General features: G+C 46.2%; 1 protein-coding gene across 7 annotated transcripts in view; it reads right to left on the reverse strand.

The window, feature by feature from the left end:
* Positions 1-2,202: 2,202 nt before the first annotated feature.
* The window catches only part of LOC128345807 (kelch-like protein 17), a 58,560-nt gene continuing 38,034 nt past the window's right edge, over positions 2,203-22,728 (reverse strand). For 2 of the 7 annotated variants that reach the window (XM_053298338.1, XM_053298339.1), the window contains 4 exons: positions 11,906-12,059; positions 11,063-11,141; positions 6,460-6,687; positions 2,203-4,022 (listed from right to left, as the gene is read on the reverse strand). In XM_053298338.1, the coding sequence (XP_053154313.1) occupies positions 2,582-4,022; positions 6,460-6,687; positions 11,063-11,141; positions 11,906-11,990 (1,833 nt within the window). In that variant the 5' untranslated portion in view covers positions 11,991-12,059 and the 3' untranslated portion in view covers positions 2,203-2,581. Of the gene's footprint in view, positions 4,023-6,459; positions 6,688-10,617; positions 10,809-11,062; positions 11,142-11,905; positions 12,060-12,515; positions 12,823-22,728 lie in introns of those variants that run through there. The other 5 variants (XM_053298337.1, XM_053298334.1, XM_053298335.1 and 2 more) reach the window with 5 other exon arrangements.

Here is a 22,728-nt window from a genome sequence, read left to right on the forward strand (position 1 = left end):
ACTTCAGATAGTTCAGAATGCAGCTGCCAGATTGGTCTCTGGCGTTTCTTGGAGAGACCATATTATGCCTGTTTTAAAACAGCTACACTGGCTGTTGATATGTTTCTAGGCAAAATACAAAGTGCTGGCAATTACCTTTAAAGACCTAAACAGCTTAGGATGGGTTACCTGGGAGAGCACCTCCTTCAGTATGATCCCCACCACACTTTAAGGTCATCAGAAGAGGTCTCTCTCTGGCTGCCACCAGCCCGTCTGGTGGTGACTCGGGATTGGGCCTTCTCTGTAACTGCTCCCGAGCTCTGGAATGCCTTCCCTATGGATATTAGAGGCTTAAGAGTTTTAGCAGACTTTAAAATATATCTTTTTAGCCTAGCCTTTAGTGATTACTGAAATGATTTTGATTGATTGATTGATTAAGTGCCATCAAATCGGTGTCGACTCTTAGTGACCACATAGATAGATTCTCTCCAGGATGATCTGTCTTCAACGTGGCCTTTAAGGTCTCTCAGTGGTGTGTTCATTGCTGTCATAATCGAGTCCATCCACCTTTGGAGAGGAGAGCTGGTCTTATGGTAGCAAGCATGACTTGTCCCCTTAGCTAAGCAGGGTCTGCCTTGGTTGCATATGAAAGGGAGGCTAGAAGTGTGAGCACTGTAAGATATTCCCCTCAGGGGATGAAGCCACTCTGAGAAGAGCAGAAGGTTTCAAGTTCCCTCCCTGGCTTCTCCAAGATAGGGCTGAGAGAGATTCCTGCCTGCAACCTTGGAGAAGCCGCTTCCAGTCTGTGAAGACAGACAGATCTGACTCAGTATATGGCAGCTTCCTATGTCCCTACCTTGCTGCTGGTCATCCTCTTCTTCTCTTTCATTCAACTTTCCCCAGCATTAAGTACTTCTCAAGGGAGATGGGTTTTCGCATAATGTGTCCAAAGTATGAGAGTTTGAGCCTGGTCATTTGTGCCTCGAGTGAAAATTCTAGATTGATTTGTTCTATGATCCATTTGTTTGTTTTCCTGGCTGTCCATTGTATCCACAAAAGTCTTCTCCAGCACCAAAGCTCAAAAGTGTCAAAACTTTTTTTGTCCTGCTTCTTCAAAGTCCAGCTTTCGCATCCAGTGTCACGGGGGAAACCATAATCAGAACAATTCTAATCTTTGTAGGTATAGACATGCCATGGCATCTAAATATCCTTCCCAAGGCCTTCATTGCAACCCTACCAAGTGCTAGTCTGCAGTGTATTTCTTGACAGCTGGATCCTTTACTGTTGGTGGTCGATCCAAAAAGGCAGAAAAGGCTATCCACCACTTCAATGTCTTCATTATCAGTTCTGAGGCTGGTTGCTGTACCTGTTGTCATTAATTTAGTCTTCTTTACATTTAGCCATGGTCCCATTTTTTCACTGTGCTCCTTGTCTTTCGTTACTAGAGCTTGCAGATCATTTGCATTCTCAGCTATCAGAGTGGTGTCATCAGCGTAGCACAAATTATTGATGGTTCTTCCTCCAACTTTAAAACCACACTCATCTTTTTCCAATCCAGCTTCCCTAAGTATATGTTCAGCATATGCTGAATAAATAAGGAGAAAGTATACAGCCTTGTATGTATGCTTTGATTTTAAACAATTTTAAACTGGTTTTAATTTTGTTTTAATAAGTTATTTGCTTTTTAATCTGTTTTTATATTTGTGAACTGCCTAGAGCCATCTGGGTGAGGTGGTATAAAAGTCGAATGAATGAATAGTACAAGCAGCAGTCTGTGGTGTTATTCTAGGCAAGGCTGAGATCATTCAGCACAATGGAAAACTGGATAGGACAAGTATCCTACCCAGCTTTGGGAGCTGTGTGCACTCTCCATTTTCAGTTGTGTGGGTGCAAACAACTAGTTAGGAGGAGGGAGAAGTGACTGTGAGGAAGCAAGATAGAAGGAAAAGCTGAATACAGCTCTGTCCTACCCAGCTTTCTTAGCCAACATTTGACCACAATAGGAGGAAAAGCTGTCCTGCTCAGGTTTTCCACACAATCACTTCTCCCTCCTCCTACTTAGTTGTTTGCACCCACACAACCAAAAATGGGGAGCACACACAGCTCCCAAACATGGGTAGGACACTTGTCCTACCCAGTTTTCAGTTGTGTGAATGACCTCGATGCATCTCTCATTCCTCTTCTAGTCCCTTCTCCCATCACAGCCCAAAGGTGGGTCTGGCCTTACAGCAAACAGAAAGATTTTATTTTGAACCAAGGACAGGAAGCCCTCCTCACTTGGAGGAAGGTTCTCCAGTCATACAGGTTGCTTACATTTCTCTGTTAGCAAATGGTACTCAGAACAACTCTATGATAGAGGAAACTGCCTGGAGGCAGGAATGATGTTTATTCAGCAACCCAGTCACTTGTCTGAACTGTAGTCTCCTCGTCTCACGTGCAATAAGGAGGAACCAAAGGAAAGGCATTTTGCTGCTAAAGAAATCACTCAGCACTGATGGCATTAAGGAGAGCAGCTTGGAACCATGGAATCCGGTATTTAAGGCAGAAGGTGACACCAAGGCACTGAGGAAATGGTCAGTTTTGGAAAGTATCAATCAGGCTGTTAATTCTCTGCCACCCAAGCTGCTGTCAGGGCTGCTGAGGCTTCTCGTAAAAGGGGCAGCAGAGTTTTCTTTGGCACTCTCAGGGTCACACCATTCACTACCGTTAGGAATGTCACCCTCGTGTTAGGAGCACTTTTGCGACTCCGGGTCCAGCTTGACTCCCCAGGTTTCCACTGGTAAATTGTATTCCCCACCAGCACATGGATTCTTCTCTGCCACTGCACGGCACAAGGTGGTAAGACGAGGATGGGCAGTTCTGGAATAGCAACATCCTGGCTCACTGTGCCATCCTCGCTGAGGAAGAAACATTTATGGGTGCCAGAGATCAGAGCTCTGATGACAGTGCCAGGTGTCTCTCGCCGATTGCTCTCCTCCACAAGTCCGCCGATGACAAAGATCCCATTGTCCATGGTCACGGCTGTTGATTTGTAACACTGAAAAGCCAGAGGCATCTGATTCCACAGATTGGAGCTGGTGTCATAAATCAGGATGCCCCTGTGAGCAAGGCCATTTGCCCTTGTGTGAGAGAATCCCCCAATGAGGTAGAGTTTATCCTTCAGGGAGGCAGAGGCAAAATAACTCACTGCAAAGGGCAGGCTGGCAATGGGAGCCCAGGTCTTCTGTATCACATCAAAGCTTTCTGCAGAATCTAAGATGTTTCGGCCACTCCGGCCCCCCAAAGCATACAGCTTCTCCTTGCATGCTAGAAAGCCATGTTCACGCCGGGGCACAGACATGGAAGGCAACTGCATCCACTGGCCAGTTAGAGCATCGAACTCATGTAGGCTGCCTAAGACAGAGCCATTAAGCGTTTGTCCTCCAGAGACATAGAGTTTGTGTCCCACAGACAAGAAACCAGAGGAATCAAGATACATCAAAGGTGGAATCTGCTCCCAGTTTTCTGACTGTAGGTTGAACCCCAGGAAGTGAGTTTTCAAGCGCTCAACTACTCCTCCTTGCATGTTGCTTACAAAGAGGCCCAGGCTCACAATCCAGTCATCGTACATGCCGTGCCTGAGACCCCCACTCTTCACCAGCCTCTCTGCCCCATCCAGCTGCTCCCACTGCAGATGAACATGCCCATAATGTGCAATGATATCTGTCTGGATGGCAGTGACTTCCTCTGAAGTAAGAAGGGGGAGGCGGACCTGGACAATCAGCTTCTTGATCAGTGAGAGGTGCTGAGCTGGCTGAGATTTCACCCAGCGCTGTATAGCATGGTAAACCGTTAGCTCAGAAGACACCAGAAGTTTGTCCGAGGAAACAATGCTGATCACTGTAGTGAGATCTAGACCTGGGAAGGCCTCATGTTCAGAAAGAGGCTCAAAGTTCAGGGTGATGTGACGTGTGGCTACACGGAGCAAAGCTTGGTAGTTATGGGCATATGCCAACGCGTAAAGTCCTAGGGAGTTGTCCATGGAAATGCTGTCAGCAAGGAATCTGGCAAGAGCAAAGAAGAAATAAGGATCAATGGGGAGCTGCTGAGGAATTTCTCCCTCCAGAAGATGAAAGAGACCTGGCCTCCCTGTTCAGCAGTGAAAGAATTGGCCTGCCCACTGGCACCTGGACCTGTTTATGCCTGCATTGCGACCAGATCATGACAGCTAAATGAGTTTTCTAAGGTGCTTGGAAAAGACATCTTTTCATTTTTTGTGGGTAAACCCACACAAGTAGGAAGGTCCAGATGGGATTAGGGTTCTTTCGTTCTGTCACTGCGCTCCCTTTGAGACTCAAAGGGAAATCAAGTGTGATGTCAAGAGACTCAAAGGTGGGAAGTCAAGTGTGAACTCTCTCTACCTCTGATTATGCTTCTAAAGAGTGAGAAGGAAGGCATGATTCACCTCCACAGAGGTCACATGGGACTAGATGAGGGCTGCACAACTTTGGCCCTCCTGCAGATGTTGGAGTACAGCTCCCATCATACCTGACTGTTGGCCACTATGCCTGGGGAAGATGGGCACTGTGGTCCAAAAACAGCTGGAGGGCTGAAGTTGTGCAGCTCTGGACTAGATGAAGGAGTGCCTATTAAGAATCTAAAGGCCAGTCCACTGGCCCTCTCAGATATGTGGAGCATGGGCATACATATCTCATCTCATCTCAGTTAACGGTTGTGGTTAATTGCATAGGTGTGGTCCATCCTCAACATGTGGATGAAATGTTACTCTGAAGCAGTGTTTCATCTGTGCACTGAGGGGTGGTTCCAGCAAACTATACCACTGCCATGATTAAGCAGAGGCAGAATGGGGCACCTGATGCAGGGGAGACCTGCTCCTCCCCCATGCAGGAGACACACAGTCCAAGGTGGCCCCCAGGGCATTTGAGGGTGCTGCGAACAAAGCACTCACCAGAGTGCTAGGTGGAAGGGAAACAATGCACCGGAGGGCCGCAGGTCAGGACTTGGTAGGGAAATGAGCCACAGTGAGGGGAAGGCTGGATGCTGGAATGCCCAGGACATGACGGGACAGGAAAGGTAAAATAAAAGTAAGAAGGCTGTGTGTGCAGATGAGCAGTGGATGTGAAATGACAGAAGCAAAACCTGCCCTCTCCTCAGCCTTATTTCACTGCACTCTACTGCTTTCAGCAGTTTCTCCCAGCCCAGCTCCAATAATGGAAGGGAGTTTCACTTCTCTTGTACTCTCATTTTTATATTAAAACGACACCCAACTTGATCTGTGAATGAGGCAAACATGCATACAATATACACGAAGTTGGGTCCTGAGAGTTCTGTCAAATTAGAGATGAGAGTGAAAACTCAGACTCACTTTATACACGCAAGGAAAAGAAGCTTGGACAACTTGCATTGTCCAGGCATTGGTGCCAAGATTTGAACAGATACGGTCTCTTCCATAGTGTATATCTTTCTCTGCATCCTATCCAGAATGTATCTTGACAAGGTCAGACTTGGAGTGCTTCCATGCTAGTGCCTTTTAGCACTGCTGAAGCATTACTATTATGCAATTAGCTGCAAGTGGAATTAAAATGGAGGTTCCACGTAACATTTAGTATCGCAAGGTATGAACTAGCAATGCCCTTTCTCAGTACCAAAATCCTTCTATAATGTCTACTTACAAGTAAGTTCCATTCAGTAAGGGTAGTTTCAAATAAAAGCTTATTGCTTGCAGTTTCCACCTGTTTCATTGCTTTCTGTTGATTCCCGTGTCAGTAATTATGCCTTAATATCCTCTTTGAATTGCCCCATGTCAGTTTTTGTTCCCATAGTGGGAGGAGCCTTTAATTACTGATATCATCTCATTAGTTTTTCTTTTCTTTTCCTTTTGCTATTTTAAAAAGAAAGAAAAGTCAGTAAGACCCTCCCCACCCTTGCAAAAACAGAAACTAACATGGTGCAATTCAGAGTAGCTATTTAAGGGGTAAGTCACTTACTAATTCCCCCAGCTGGAATCAACAGAAGCAATGAAACAAATTACATCTGGAAACAGGAAGTATTTAATTTAAAGGCACAGGAGTCCTGGAAAGACTTAACAGTGCATTGTGTGTTCAGAACGGACAGACTGTAGCTGTACATAAATATTTATTTTATAATAATTGCATACATTTTATAGAATTTTATTTAAAAAATCACCACAAACCAGAATTTTTTGTTTAAAAGAAATGGAAAGGGAAAGCAGACAAAAATGGAACTTAGTGGTCTGGAAACACTATCATTCCGGATGCTTCTCAAAAAGCAAAGTCCAGATAAAAGGGCTAGTGTGGAAACCCCTGCTGAATACTAATACCTTGTTGCTGCTGTTTTGTAGGAAGTGTGTTTCTCTTGCAGAGATATGGAGCTCACACTTCCTGTCTCTCTCATCCACCTAACCAAACAGTCCCAGTTCCAGCCCCAAAACATGATTTAGCATAGCTAGTCCTGTATTACCTGCCAATGATTTCCTGCAGCGGAAGGATCACAAGCCTGCTAGCTGCTGTAAAGAGATCTTGAGCTGTTTCTAATGTAAGCAGCAGCTGCCCAGTGTAGAGATAATCTATAATTCTCTGAAGGATGGAAGATGCCATCTCTTTGAGCACAACTTGCCTTTCCCAGGATTCTCTAAAGGGTCTGGTGAACATGGCGCGGAAGTAAGGACTGAAAGAGGCCAACAAAGCCCTACAAAAAAGGCAGCAAAGCAATCATGTAAAGATGTAGATAATTTTAAGCATAATGATGTTAACCTCCTGAGGTGATGTCATCCCTCTAAATAGGAATGACCACCCTTTAGTACAGAAGAATCCTTAAGGACCCTCACATTCAGCTATCTCAGTTCTCCAGCTTTGCCCAGGAGAAGTTGAGGGTGTTCATATGGACTACTAGTGTTTTGGGTTAATTTGATACTTTTATTCCATGCAAATTTCTGTAGCAGGTCTGCTTATTACTTATTTTGCATATTTTGTATACTGCCCAAAAGACATGTCTCTGAGGGGTTTACATTAAAATAAAATGCTTGGATGGGGGCAAGGCCAGAAACATAAACAAAGGCAGCCAAGGCTATGAACTGGAGGATTCATTTAATTAGGACCACCTCGAATGCATTACAATTCTCTGAAGGCTAAATTGGTCAAAAGTTTGTGCAGATGAATAATGCTAATGGATGTTAGCTGTTTTCATGGATGGAGGCGCTGAGCTTTTAACACCTGCATGAGGCAGACTATAGCAGAAAAACTCCACACTGGAAAAGGCTTCAAGGCTATTAGAGGCCAGGGGCAACTACAGAGAAGGCCATCAGCTTCAGCCTGGATGGGATGAAGGGGAGTGAACAAAATGACTGGTATCCTGGGCTAAGTAAGAGGCAAGCAACAAGATAGATAGGGCTAAAAGTTAGGGATGCGCACAAAATAGATTTTGCATTTTGTTCCAAGCTCGAAACAAAATGCAGATAGCTGAAACCTTTTCAACATTTAGCAAAAGGTTTCAAATTGAAATGGGCCCTTCATTTAAAGGGTGTTTTGTTTCGAGCACAAAACACTCAAAATGACCCATTTCGAGTCAGAAAGTTGAAACATGTTGCACATCCCTACTAAAAGTCTGTGTATCTCTGGGTGTCCATGGCACTGCACTCTCTCAGGTGCATCTGTGAGAGAAGGTTCCTCCAATCCCTCCTAGTGGGGTACCCCATTCAGGATTCAAATCGGGACCCCCATGAGGCTCTACACATGATTCTGTTAGCTTTAACATCCATTAGCTTAGCCCACTCTCCCCACAGAGGAGCAGGGAGCCAGTAGAGGAGTTGTGGATTCCTCAGAGGAGTCACGGAGCCGGTAGGAGCAGCAGAGATCGGGGGCTGCCTGGCCCCAGACGTCCCCGAATGCCCCACCTGAGTGAGTCATTTTGAGGAGACCCGCCGAGGCCGGGAGGCTTGTTGAAGCCTCCCGGTCAGGGGTCTCCTCAGGAGTCGCTTGACACCCCGCCCCCTCTGGAACTGCCCTTGCTGGTTCATATGGCTGTGTCTATGGGAGTATACAAAGACCTTATCGTGTGGTTGTGTGCTTATGGGCACTGAGGATTGGGAAGTGCCGGTTTTAGTCTTGCCTACTCCCTCCACCTTTTTATTTTTATTTTCTGCCTCTGACATCACTGTTACTGGCCAGGCAGCCAAAAGGTGACCTGTGTCTTGTGGTGATCAACTTAAGGTTTAACCATCGTGGAATTCAAGCTGCCTTCTCCTGTTTCCCATCTTAGTGCTCTTTTGCTCTGAGCTGCTAAGGAGCTTGTGGGGTTCTTCCCAGGGAGTGTGCGGTTGTAGCTAGCTACCATTCTTCCTTGTTCTGGAGACTTCCTACAGGGATGTAGCTATGACTGAACAAAGTGGAACAAATGTCCCTGGGCCCCTGATGAGAGGGGGCCCACCAGCTGAGTGACAGCTTGCTCTTTGCTCCCTCCTCCTGCCTCTCCAAAGAAGGCAGAGAGGTGAGGGACCTGGAACCCATCTTAACATTTTGCCTGATGGCCCACTCTAACCTTGCTATGCCCCTGGCTTCCTCCTCTCTCCCTTGCCTTCCCCTTTATTATTGGAAGCTCACAGAATCATGCCGACATTATCCTGAAGTCATACTGTGCCCTGGTGGCGCAGTGGTAAAACTGCCGCCCTGTAACCAGAAGGTTACAAGTTCGATCCTGACCAGGGGCTCAAGGTTGACTAAGCCTTCCATCCTTCCAAGGTCGGTAAAATGAGTACCCAGAATGTTGGGGGCAATATGCTAAAATCATTGTAAACCGCTTAGAGAGCTTCCAGCTATAGAGCGGTATATAAATGTAAGTGCTATTGCTATTGCTATAAGCACAGCCTAATGTCATGGGACCATTGGATCAGGCCTGCTGAAGCATCTTGGTCTGGTCCAGCAAGACAATTCTTTTATTCTCCTGTTGACCTTGTGCTTCTGTCCAGCTGTTAAAGACACAGAGCCTTCATCCATTAAAAAAATTCCAGCAGCCAGTAAGTGGGCCAATATTGGACCATTTGAGGTCATTGTGGGTCAGATTAGTTTGGCTCAGCTTGTATGTACTATGATGACCTCTGGCGTAAAGTATATACAAGGCTTCCCCAACCTGTGGCCCTTCAGATGTTGCTGAACTACAACTTCCAGCATCCCTAGCCACAATTCTGTGGCTGGGTATGCTAGGAGTTGTAGTTCAGCAACATCTGGAGGGCCGCAGGTTGGGGAAGCCTGGTATATACTATTCTGCTTGCCAACAGATGAATGTACAATAAATTTCATCTCAGTATCTCAGTTCTCAAATAAATGTTGAACCCCAGCCTAAGTGAGTTCTCTCTCCTTCAGTGTGCTATGCTGTAATGCTAGCCAATCAATTTGGGTCACTGAGCTCGGGTATTTGAGGTATTACATTTATTCCATCCAAATGCTGACAATCTGGTGTAAAAGAATGGGGGATTACCATACCTATTTCTAGAACATCAGAAGAGTCCTGCTGGATCAGACCAAGGGTGTATCCAGTCCAGCCTCCTGCGTCTCAGTAGCCAGCCAGATGCTTCCAGGGAGCCCACCATTAGGGATGTAGACAACAGCTCTCCCCTGCTGTGGCTCCCCAGTGAATGGCATTCAATGGCAGACTGCCTCTGAAGCTAGCTTCCATATGGCCAGCATGACTATTAGCCACTAACAGACTATTTCTAATCCCCCTTTTAAAGCCATCTAAACTAGATTCCATCACCCCATTTTGTGCACCAAATCCAATATATTAATTATGCATTGTGTGGAAAAAGTGTTTTTTCCCCTCCATCCTGCATCTACTGCTAAGCAATTTCATTTGATGACTGTCAAGTTCTAGTATTTATTTTTGCTTCTTAAATTTTTATTAGATTTTGCAATAACTTTAACATCAATTACATTCATTTCCTAACTCTACACATAGATAAATATTGAATTCCAGCTCACCTATCTGCACGGTTCACAATAACTATACATATAAGCCTTTGCTATAATAGTTCAAAATATACAAACTGCATTCAATACTACTCGATTTTACCCAACGCGACCTCTGCTATTACTATATTTCAAACCCTGCTGAGAAATCCATATTGGGAAAATAATTCTTTAAATAAAGCAAAAAAGGTTCCCAATCTTCTTTAAAGCATTCACAATTATCATCTCTTATAAGTATTGTAAGCTTTGCCATCTCTGCGTATTCCAAAATCATCAGCCAGTCTCCTTTCAAGGGCATTTTAGTGTATTTCCACTTTTGCGCATAAACTATCCTGGCCACTGTGGTTGCATACATTAAAAGTGTTAAATTTCTTCTAGGAAGCTCTCCTTCTATTATTCCCAGCAGGAGAGACTCTGGTCTTTTGAAAAATATCATTTTGAAAATTTTCTTCAGTTCATTACGCATTATATCCCAAAAGGCCTTTGCCCTCCTGCACAACCACCACATATGAAGGAAAGTTTCTTCACATTCTCCACATTTCTAACATTTATTTGAAACATTTTTATACATTGATGCTAGTTTTTTCGGTGTTCTAATATTTAGAGTAGAAGAAAAAGTATACAAGTTTTAGTATTTAGAGTGGGAGAAAAAATATACCTCTATCCACTTTTTCCACACCAGGCATTCTTTTATAAACCTCCATAAACCTCAGTTGTTAACCACAATTTCATAAATGTTCACTAGTAATGCCAGTTGTAGGATTTATACTCATTTCATAAACAAACTGAGCTTGTGTCAAAAAAGAATCACAAATTCCAGCCTTTGCAGGCATACGACTAGGGCAAGAACCAGAGTCATTAACTCATAAGGGGAAACCAGTGTGACAATCCATTGTGATGAAGGTTATTACACTCTGTGTCAGAGATTATGCTGCTCTCAGAGCTGGAGTTTCTTAGTGTTGGCATGTGCATCATGTGCTTGGTTAGGCAACTTTACCTCCCTCCTCTTTAGGAAAGGTGCTGATGTTTAATAATATGATTTCCGGGCCATCAGGCCAATATTCACAAACCGGCTAGGAGACCAGCAAAGGGGATAAACTCACCGGTGGCAGGGAAATTTCCTCCCTTCCGCTACCAGAGTGGCATCACAAAGCTGCTGGGTCTCATAAAGCTGTTTTAACCCTGTAAGGATGGGGAGACAAAGCCAAGTCTGTGTTAGTTCCTGATTAACACAGGACAAGAAGGGCAAAGGTGGGCTAGCCCTGCCCAAGTGGTTCTGTAAGAAAATCACAAAGAGTATAAGGTTGGTGTTGGACCTCTTGTTTCCACACTGCTCCTGTTGTGAGAGCATATTATGGTTAGCTCCCTTCTACCAGGTAGGTTAGGTTCTGAAAATGCAATCGTCCTGCTGCTGAAAACTCCTGGGATTCTTATTGTTGTTTCAATTTCCCCTCTGCTATGTGAAGGTCAAAAGAATAACAACATCGGCATGATGCCCAGCTGAAGATATCCATCTACAAATCCATCTTCCTAACTGAGGGTTCCCCAGTGAAAGCACCACAACTCTAGACTACTTCCAAATCAGCTCACTGTAGAATACAACATGTTCCTCACTGTGTTGCAAGAACAGTGACCACATCATGACTCTAGTGTTCAGCTCTTGGGTGGAGAAAATCAGCATTTCTGTGGATCACAGAAATAGTTAAGAGGTCAACCTCAAAATATTTGAATTATGGTTTATTAAATTTATTTATTTTGCTTTATGGTGAAATTGAAATACCTCCTTTCATAAGATATCTCAAGGTGATTTGTTACCCCATGGGCAGATCTGGGGCCTTACACTTTCTGTTAGCCACTGGATGCTAATCATGGCCACAGGAAATATTCTGGGTGAAATAAACTGTGCCCAAGGAAGAGCAGCAATTGTTTTCATGTAATAAACTTACCCTGACTAAAATAGTATCCCAAAGAATTAGGCCTCACACTGTTGTCATCCTGTCCACAACCATCCTGGTCCTTGTTGGTATCCATAATCCATCTATAGGTTCAAGAATAACCACAGAAAGGACTCCTTCTCTGAGACTCATCAACCAGTCATTTCTAGGAAAGAAAAGAGAGCTTACAGTTGGCAATATGAGTTAGAACAGTAATGTGAAGCTCCAGAATATATCAGCATTGTGCCAAATACATCCCCACAGTTACTCTGCTGTCCGGAGGCCCCTTGTTATATATGGCATTAGGAACCTGGGAAATTTTAACTGATTTTGCATTTCTGAACAGCATGACCAATGATAATGGATTTTGATAATAACTTTGAAATTTGACCTAACATTTTCTCACTTCTTCAGTGAAACCTTGACTGTATTTTCTCTTGTCAAAGGTACTTAAGAATAATATTCCCTGGATCCTGCATCCATTGATGGGTACTCTTTCCTTGCTATCCCTCGAGCAGCCAGCGAAATCCCAGGCCTTGTGGACTGAGAGATGGTAAGACTAGCATATGTTATCCTGGGACCCTTCAAAGGCTTAGAGATTCACAAATCCTGCCTCTCTGACCTTTCAAGTCCATCTGTCTGCTCTGCAACCAGGATCTAGCTTCAGAATGGTGCCTGTACCTGAGATTGGGATTTGGTGCCTGGTAATCACTTTGGGTTATTGCGGGGCCTGGAACAAACCTTGGTGCAGAAATAACCTAAAACAATACAAAAGAAAATAGGTGCAATGCTATAAAATATGGATCTCAGCACATAGTATGAAATTGTTTCACATAAGAAAAGGAAATGATGTTTTGTTTTTGATTGCTGGCAGTTGGTGAAACCAAAGTATTCAGGCCATTGTGGCAAGAGTCTGAAATGCAAGGCATCAGAACAACTCTAAACCTCTATGGATAGCTAGACCTCCCATTATGATGATAATCCTGAAACAAAGGCAGCAGCCAATGAGCTGTTACTGTTTTACAACTCCCATGCCTAATTTGCATACTGGGGGGACTGAAAAGACCTGTTTTTAAAGGCTAGTGGCTGGACTGGTGACCTAACCTTAAAGACATAATTTTTATGGGAACAGAATAATTTACTCTTTCGTGTGTTAGTCTCTCTTGAAGTTTTCACCTCTACAAGTGGAGATCAAAATTTTAAATAGGAAGGATGCTGTACCCTGTTGAAAAGAGAGGCATTCTGTGATTTATGCAGCAGTGGGGTTTAAGGTTATAGTATTCATACTCTGGGCTGGTAGAGTCTTCCTCTGCTGGGTTATGGGGACCTTGAGGGTGGCTTGCCAGGCTGCTAACAACAGATGCTGAACAAATATATGTGGACAAACTGAGTAAATGAATGGATGCTTTCAAGTAAAGGTTAGGGCTGAGAAGTGGAGTCCTAAACTGAGGCAATTTTTGTTTTGGAATCTCTCCATAATATGGAGTCCCTCCTTTAAAATATGGAACATCTATTAATTCTCTGGGCAACACTAGATTATTCCAATCCTCAACCACTTGCACCTGCAATGGTTAAACATAGCACAGTGCTATGGTGGCTGTAAATAAAACTGTACCCCCACTGTAGGAGAAGCGCTCATCTGAAGGCTACTGCTACATACCACACAGGAATTGGCCAGGAGCACATTCGTACAACATTGCTAAAGGTATGTCCACAACAGCCCTGTGTGTGTGTGTGTGTGTGTGTGATTGAGTTTAATTATCAAAAGTGGGCTGTGGACCTGGGCCCAGGATCTTTTAAGTACTTAGCAACTCCCTTGGTAGTACATGTATACTATGGTATAACTCTATGTGTTTTATAACTGTATGCATGTACATTGTGCACAGATTATACGTGTGATGAGCATAGTGTGGAGAACTACAATCAGATGAACCACCAGATCCTATACATATTTACGTGTTTATTGAGACATTTATTTATTTATTTTGGTTGGTTGGTTGGTTGGTTGGTTTATATTGTTAGATTTATATACTGCCTCTCATAAAACCCCATGGTGATTTACAAAAGTTAACACAAGGAAATTCCATAAAATCACATTAAGATATTTCCAAGTGCATAAGAACAGCCCTGCTGGATCAGGCCCAAGGCCCATCTAGTCCAGCATCTTGTTTCACACAGTGGTCCACCAGATGCCGCTGGAAGCCTACAGGCAGGAGTTGGGGGCATGCCTTCCCTCCTGCTGTTAGTCCCCTGCAACTGGTACTCAGAGGCATCCTGCCTTTGAGGCTGGAGGTGGCCTGTAGCCCTCCGACTAGTAGCTGTTGATAGACCTCTCCTCCATGAAGTTATCCAAACCCCTCTTAAAGACATCCAACTTGTTGGCTGTCACCACATCTTGTGGCAGAGAATTCCACAAGTTGATTATGCGTTGTGTGAAAAAGCACTTCCGTTTGTTGGTCCTAGATTTGCTGGCAATCAATTTCATGGGATGACCCCTGGTTCTAGTGTTATGTAAGAGGGAGAAGAATTTCTCTCTATCCACTTTCTCCACACCATGCATGATTTTATAGACCTCTATCATGTCTCCCAGCAGTTGTCTTTTTTTCTAAACTAAATAGCCCCAGGTGTTGTAGCCTTACCTCATAAGAAAGGTGCTCTAGCCCCCTGATCACCTTGGTTGCACTCTTCTGCACCTTTTCCTATTCTACAATGTCCTTTTTGAGATGTGGCGACCAGAATTGTACACAGTACTCCAGGTGTGGCCACACCATAGTTTTGTATAAGGGTATTATAATATTAGCCATTTTATTTCCAATCCCCTTCCTAATGATCCCTAGCATGGAATTGGCCTTTTTCACAGCTGCCGCATGTTGAGTGGACACTTTAACGAGCTGTCTACCACGACCCCAAGACCCCTCTCCTGGTCAGTCAGTAACTGACTTTCACTTTTTAAATGCTGTTGTTATAATCACTACCGCTGCTGCTGCGGCTGCTACTAAAGTAAAATTGTGCCATCAAGTCGGGATTGACTCCTGGTGACCACAGAGCCATGTGGTTTACCACTGCCATCTCCCGCACAGTAAGTGATGATGCCTATCAGCACCTTTCTATACCACTGCTGCCTGATATAGCAATTTCCCATAGTTTCCCATGGGAAGCATACCAGCAGGGATTCGAACTGACAACCTCTTGCTCCCTAGGCAAGTTACTTCCCTGCTGTGCCATTAGGTGGCCGCTGTTGCTACTACAGCAGTATTCACACATTAGGCGGTTCACACAATGATGAAACCCAGCAGAGAGGGAGAGTCCATTTACTTCCCACCCAGTGCTGCCTGGAGTGAGAGACCAGGTGGGTGCTGGGGTTCCTTCTGTGTTGCTTGTCTGCCTCTGCTTCCCCTGTGGGGCTGCAGCCTCAGGTTAACATCTGTGGGAAGTGTGGGTGGGACTGGGACCAGCCCCTGAGTGACTTGGCTGTTCCTCAGGTCACCTGCTCAGTTTGGGGCTTTATAGGAAGGCTCCTTGTGGCGGTGGGGTTGCCACGGAAGAGGTGACGCCAAAAGGGGTTGCCCCTTTGGGGGAGAATGAGGGCAAAGAGGCTTCTGTTTAATTAGTTTTAAGCTGTTTTAGACTTGGGTTGAAGTTGCTGTAATGTGTTTGGGTTTGTCTGGAGATGGGGGGACAGGGGGTACCTTCGTTGACTATGGGGCAGCTATCCTGGTGGTGGTGGGGAATAGAAGAAGTAATGATGGCAGGTCAGCAGGCCGTTCCAGGGGAAGGGTTGTCAGAAATTTAATGGCTGTCTCCCCTTCCAGCTGTCCTGCCAGCTCTTTGACCCCAGGAAGCACTGCTAACAACCCACATAGCCTTTCCCTGCTCCTCTGTAATGCCAGACTGGTCCAAAATAAATCTGAACTCATCCATGCTTTGATCATGGATGAAGCGGCTGACCTGGTATGTATTACCGAGACTTGGTTGGGGGAGGCTAGTGGTCCAGTTTGGTCCCAGCTTCTCCCTCCAGGATATTCTGTAGAGGAGCAGGTGAGGGGCCATGGGAGGGAGGTGGAGTGGCTGTGGTCTATAAGGATAACATCTCCCTTACCAGGGTCCATGTTAGGGTATCGGACCATATTGAATATGTGTACTTGAGTTTGGGGACCAGGGATAGATTGGGACTTCTTTTGGTGTACCGATCGCCCTGCTGCCCAGCGGAATCCCTTACTGAGGTCACGGAACTTGCGTTGGAGTCTCCCAGACTCTTGGTTCTGGGGGACTTCAATGTTCATTTTGGGACCAATCTGTCAGGGTTAGTTCAGGAGTTCATAGCAGCCATGACAACTATGGGCCTTTCCCAAGTGGTCTCTGGGCCAATGCATATTGCAGATCACACGCTTGATTTAGTCTTTTACTCTGATCAGGGTGGTGTTCCGTGGGTGGGGACTCCTGTGATTTCCCCATTGTTATGGATGGACCACCATCTGGTTAAGGTTGGACTTACAACCACTTCCCACCTCCGCAGGGGCAAGGGGCCCATTAGAATGGTCCACCCAAAGAGGTTATTGGATCCAGTAAGATTCCAAGAAGCCTTGGAGGGATTCAGTGTTGGCTTTGCCAGTGATCCTGTTGATGCCCTCGTTGAGAATTAGAACAACTTGCTTACCAGGGCAGTAGACACGATTGCTTCCAAGCATCCTGTCCGACCCGCTTCAAATTTGGCCCCTTGGTATACAGAAGATCTATGGGGGCTGAAGCAGCAAGGTAGGCAACTGGAGTGCAAGTGGAGAAAGACTCGACTCTAATCTGACAGATTGCGACATAGAGCATATCTAAAGATCTATGCTCAGGCAATACATGTGGCAAAGAGGCAGTTCTTTTCGGTCCGTATTGCCTCCGCAAGTTCATGTCCAGCGAAGTTGTTCAGGGTTGTGAGGGGACTAGTCTCTGCTTCCTCCTCCCTTGAACCAGAATTTGGAGTCATCAGTTACCCACTGTGACATGTTTAAAGAGTTTTTAGCAGATAAAATCTCTCGCATTCAGGCCAACCTAGATGGAGACTGCACAATTAATTTGATGTCTGAGCTGGAGGTGCCCAACAACTCCTCTTATGTGATTCGACTGGATCGGTTTCAGTTTGTGACTCCTGAAGATGTGGACAAGCTGCTTGGATCGGTAAGGCCTACCACTTGTTCTCTTGTCCCTTGTCCAACATGGCTTGTTCAATCTAGCAGGGAGGTTGTTGTAGACAGCCTGGTGGAAATCATAAATGCTTCTCTGAGGGAGGGCAGGATGCCTCCTTGTCTTAAGGAGGCAATCATTAGACCTCTTCTAAAGAAACCTGCATTAGATCCCTTGGAGTTGAGCAATTATAGGCCTGTCCAACCTCCCATAGCCGGGCAAGGTAATTGAGAGGGTGGTGGCCTCTCAGCTCCAGGCGGTCTTGGAGGAAACTGATTATCTAGACCCATTTCAAACTGGTTTTCGGGTGGGCTGTGGGGTGGAAACTGCCTTGGTCGGCCTGATGGATGATCTCCAGTTGGGAATTGACAGAGGAAGTGTGACTCTGTTGGTCCTTTTTGACCTCTCGGCAGCTTTCAATACTATCGACCATAGTATCCTTCTGAAGCATCTGAGGGTGTTGGATGGGAGGCACTGGTTTACAGTGGTTCTACTCCTACCTCTCAGATAGATTCCAGATGGTGTCGATTGAAGACTGTTGCTCTTCAAAATCTGAGCTTAAGTATGGTGTTCCTCAAGGCTCTGTACATTCTCCAATGCTTTTTAACATCTACATGAAACCGCCGGGAGAGATCATCAGGGGATTTGGAGCTGGGTGTTACCAGTATGCTGATGACACCCAGATCTACTTCTCCATGTCAACTTCTTCAGGAGCTGGTATATCCTCCCTAAATGCCTGCCTGGAAGCAGTAATGGGCTGGATGAGGGAGAATAAACTGAAGCTGAATCCAGATAAGATGGAGGAACTTATTGTGCGGGGTGAGAACTCTAGAGACAATTTTGATCTGCCTGTTCTAGATGGGGTCACACCTCCCCAAAAGGAACAGGTTCGCAGTCTGGGAGTACTTCTGGATCAACGTCTCTCCTTGGTTTCTCAGGTTGAGGCGGTAGTCAGGGGTGCTTTCTATCAGCTCCGGCTGATACGCCAGCTGCACCCATTTCTCAATCAATGACCTCAAAACAGTGGTACATCTGTTGGTAACCTCCAAACTTGACTTCTGTATTGCGCTCTATGTGGGGCTGCCTTTGTATGTAGTCTGGAAACTTCAGTTGGTTCAGAACACGGCAGCCAGGTTGGTCTCTGGGTCGTTTCGGAGAGACCGTGTTACTCCTCTACTGATGGAGCTACACTGGCTGCCAACAGGTTTCTGGACAAAATAAAAAGTGCTAGTTATCCTATATAATAAAAGGCTAAGTGAGTGTCCGTGGCTTTGGAATGTTGGCGTCTGCATTCCTGTCTCCCTGGGCTGTTCTGGGCCTGCGCGAAGCGCAAGCCCAGAACAGACCGCGGGAGACACGACCGCTGACACCAGGCGGCCATGCTGGCCGGTTCTGTTGCTGCCGGCCGGCACTCTGGGAGGCGGGAGGGAAGAGGACACCGGGATGGGCGGGCAGCAATCTGGCCACCGGGGACGGCACTCTGGGAGGCGGGAGGGAAGAGGAGACCGGGGCCGGGCGGGCAGCAATCTGGCTGGTGGGGACGGCACTCTGGGCGGCGGGAATTCCCCTCCCGGGCTGAGGAGAAGTGAAGATGCCCACCACTGCGGCAGCGGGTGGCTCCCGGTTTGTTTAGGGGTTGGGAAATGCGTCAAGAAGAGCAGGACGCGCAGGAGAAATGCAACCTGCCCAGCGCTCCTTCCGTCTCTTCTCGAGTCGCGGAGGAACTCTGCGCGGCCTCACGCGCCTCCCCGCTGGCCAACTCTGTTGCATAAGGAGCGGAGAGGCGGCGGATGCTCCGGCCCCCGGCGGCTCCTCTCAGGCCACTGAGGCTGGCTGGTGCATGAGGAATGCGGACTGGCGGCAGGCCAGCATAAGCCCGGAGTAGCCCTCGCCTCTCCCCGGCCGCAGCTGACCGTCTTCACCGCTTGCCGGCTGCGTTGGGTTCGGTCTGCTCCAAGCAGTTCCAAAAAGCCCTTATTAAGCAGGAGCTATTTAGTGTGGGCATTAGAAAGAACAAGCCCGCCCTGCAGCTGCAAGCTTAACTCAGGAACTTGAGCACTGCTACTAAAAGTGGTCCTGGCCAGGTGAAAAAAAGTGCACTGAGAAAGTGCAGATTAAAGTAAAAGGGCTTGAGGATGTCGGAAGAGCCCTGCTGGATCAGGCCCAAGAAAATGTAAACTGTAAACTGTTTGCCGCCCGGGAGGAGGAGCGGAGGGCCGGTAAGATAAACATTTAAAAATGCGGGGGGGGCAGGGGGAGGGGGGAGGGCAAGAGGGAGTGTGGAGGGGGCAAGGGCCAGAGGGAGTGGGGCCGGGGGGAGGGGCAAGGGCCAGAGGGAGTGGGGCCGGGGGGAGGGGCAAGGGCCAGAGGGAGTGGGCCGGGGGGAGGGGCAAGAGGGAGTGGGGGAGGGGAAAGGGCAAGAGGGAGTGGGGCACTCTTGGCGGCGGCGGCGGAACTCTCCCCTACTAGTGCCCGTTATTTTAACGGGCTTGAAAACACTAGTAACTTATAAAGCCCTAAATGGCTTAGGCCCTGGGTATCTAAGAGAGCGTCTTCTTCACTACGAGCCCCACCACCCATTGAGGTTATCTGAAGAGGTCCATCTCCAGTTACCACCAACTCGTTTGGTGGATACACAGAGACGGGCCTTCCCACCTGCTGCCCTGAGATTGTGGAATGCGCTCCCTGCTGAGATACGATCCTCCCCATCTCTGGCAATTTTTTTAAAAAAAACAAAAACCTTAAAACCCATCTTTTCGCCCAAGCTTTCCCAGCTTCCAAGAAAAAAACGTGTTTTAATCACTGGTTTATTTTTAAATTGTTTTAAAGTTCTTTGTATATGTTTTTAATTGGTTTTATGCTATTGTTAACTGCTCAGAGATGAAAGTTTGGGGTGGTGTATATATTTGATAAATAATAAAATAAATAAGTTTTTTTAAAGGGCAGGAGAAATGTCCTACCCTAGTTCAGGAGCTGTGCGTGTTCCTGTTTTCTCTTCATGGGTGAGTTAAAAACTACTACTACTTCCACCAGTACTATTTATCTATCACTTTTCACACACAAAAAGTTCTTAAAGTGGTTTACATAGAAAAAAGAAGATGGTTCCCTGTCACGAAAGGGCTCACAATCTTTAAAATTTTTTTTAAAAGGTCGGAGGCACCAACCGTGATCATCTGTTAAGCAGTAGTTGGGTAGGAGGGTTCCATACTACCCAGCAGCTGTACCCAGCTCTTTTAATATAGGACGGATAGAGATAATAAGCTGTATCCATCCTACCCATCTGTATGCCGCTTAACAGATGATCCCTTCCAATGCCTCTGACCATGTTTTTTACTCACACACGAGCAGAAAATGGGAGCACGCACAACTCCCAAACAAGAGCAAGACATTTTATTTATTTATTTATTTATTTATTTATTTATTTATTTATTTATTTATTTATTTATATACCGCCCTTCCAAAATGGCACAGGACAGTTTACAATTAAAACAAACAACTAAAATAGCAAAGAGCTAAAACAAATTAAAAACAATATAACAACAATTAACAATTTAAAAACATTTAAAAACTACAATTAAACAATTACAGTGATTAAAAGCCCCAAAATTGGGTTAGAATATTAAAACCTATTTAAAAACCCTGGAAAGCCAGGCCTAACAAATACATTTTAAGGGCTCTCCTGAAGGCTAATGGAGAATTCAAATTGTGGATTTCCGCAGGGAACACATTCCACAGCCCTGGAGCAGCTATAGAGAAGGCCCACCTCTGAGTCACCACCAGACGAGCTGGTGGTAACTGGAGATGAACCTCCTCAGATGACCTTAATGTGCGGTGGGGATCACGCAGAAGGCGCTGTCTAAGGCAACTCGGGCCTAAGCCTTTCAGGGCTTTAAAGGTAATAACCAGCACTTTGTATTTTGCCCAGAAACATATCGGCAGTCAGTGCAATTGTTTCAAAATAGGCGTAATATGGTTTCTCCAGGTTACCCCAGATGCTAATCTGGCTGCCTCATTCTGAACTAATTGAAGCATCCGAACTACGGACAAAGGCAGCCCCACGTAGAGCACATTGCAGTAGTCAAGCCGGGAGGCTACCAGCTGGTGCACCACTGTTCTGAGGTCATCCTCCTCATGGAATGGGTGCAGCTGTCGAATCAGCCGAAGCTGGTCGAAAGCACTCCTGGCCATGGCCTCCACCTGAGATACCAGGGTGAGGCCTGGGTCCAGGAGTACTCCCAAGCTGCGCACCTGCTCCTCTGGGGGAGTGTAACCCCATCTAGCACAGGAAGATCTAACTCACCCCTCAGATTCTGAGCCCCCACAATGAGCACCTCCATCTTGCTTGGATTCAGCTTCAATTTGTTCTCCCTCATCCAGCCCATTACTACCTGTAGGCAGGCATTTAGAGAATGAGTGCCATTTCCTGAAGATAAAAAGGAGAAGTAGATTTGGGTTATACTGATAAGCATACTGATAACACCTAGCACCAAATCTCCTGATGACCTCACCCAGCGGTTTCATGTAGATATTGAAAAGCATTGGTGACCGAATGGAGCCCTGAGGGACTCCATATAACAGCTCCTGTTTTGAGGAGCGACTGTCACCAAGCACCACCATCTGAGATCTACCCGAGAGATAGGAACAGAACCATTGCAGAGCAGTGCCCCCTATTCCCAAATCCCCCAGGTGACCCAGAAGGATACCATGGTCGATGGTATTGAACACCGCCGAGAGATCCAAGAGGACCAACAGAGTCACACTCCCTCTGTCGATTCCCTGGTAAAGGTCATCCATCAGGCCGACCAAGGCTGTCTCAACCCCATAGTCCGTTTTAAAGCCAGTTTGAAATGGGTCTAGATAATCCATTTTCTCCAAAACCGCCTGGAGCTGGTTAGCCGCCACCCTCTCAAATCAATTACCTTGCCCAGTCAGGGGAGATTGGAGATTGGCCTATAACTATCCATTGCCGAGGGATCCAGGGAAGGATTCTTAAGAAGAGGTCTAACTATTGCCTCCTTCAAACAGGGAGGCACCCTCCCCTCCCCCAGTGATGCATTTATTATATTAGCTAGGCTATCTCCAACAATCTCTCCGCTAGATCGAAGCAGCCAGGTTGGGCAAGGATCCAGAGAACAAGTGGTAGGCTGTACCGCTGCAAGCAGTTTGTCCACGTCATCAGGAGTCACAATTGAAACTGATCCAACCTAACACTGCAAGAGGGATTGCTGGATACCTCCCTCACAGACCCTGCAGAAATAGTGGAGTCCAAGTCGGCCCGTATACAGGAGATTTTATCCACAAAGAACCCACTAAAGGCATCACAGCAGAGAATCTCTGGGAGCTGATTTGAGTCAGAAGGAGCAAAGGTTATACTCCTCGTCACCCAGGATAACTCTGCCGTACGCGAACCCGCAGACGCAATGCACGCTTGACCATCACTTCTTCTACCCTAAGTATCATCATGTGAACTGCCTTATGTTTCGGTGCACAGCGCATGTATGTGCAGCTATTCACACTTCATGTTCAAGCCATATACAGTAGCACACTTACTATGTGGACCCTGCATTTGAAGGGGCCTGTGTCATGATCCACTCAGGCACATCCGAGTCAGACGCAGAAGGGGAGCCTGTGCCTGTGGAGCCCTCTATGCAGCCTCCCCCTAC

The sequence above is a fragment of the Hemicordylus capensis genome, chromosome 2 (genome assembly GCF_027244095.1).
Source record: "Hemicordylus capensis ecotype Gifberg chromosome 2, rHemCap1.1.pri, whole genome shotgun sequence".
Taxonomy (NCBI): Eukaryota; Metazoa; Chordata; class Lepidosauria; order Squamata; family Cordylidae; genus Hemicordylus; species Hemicordylus capensis.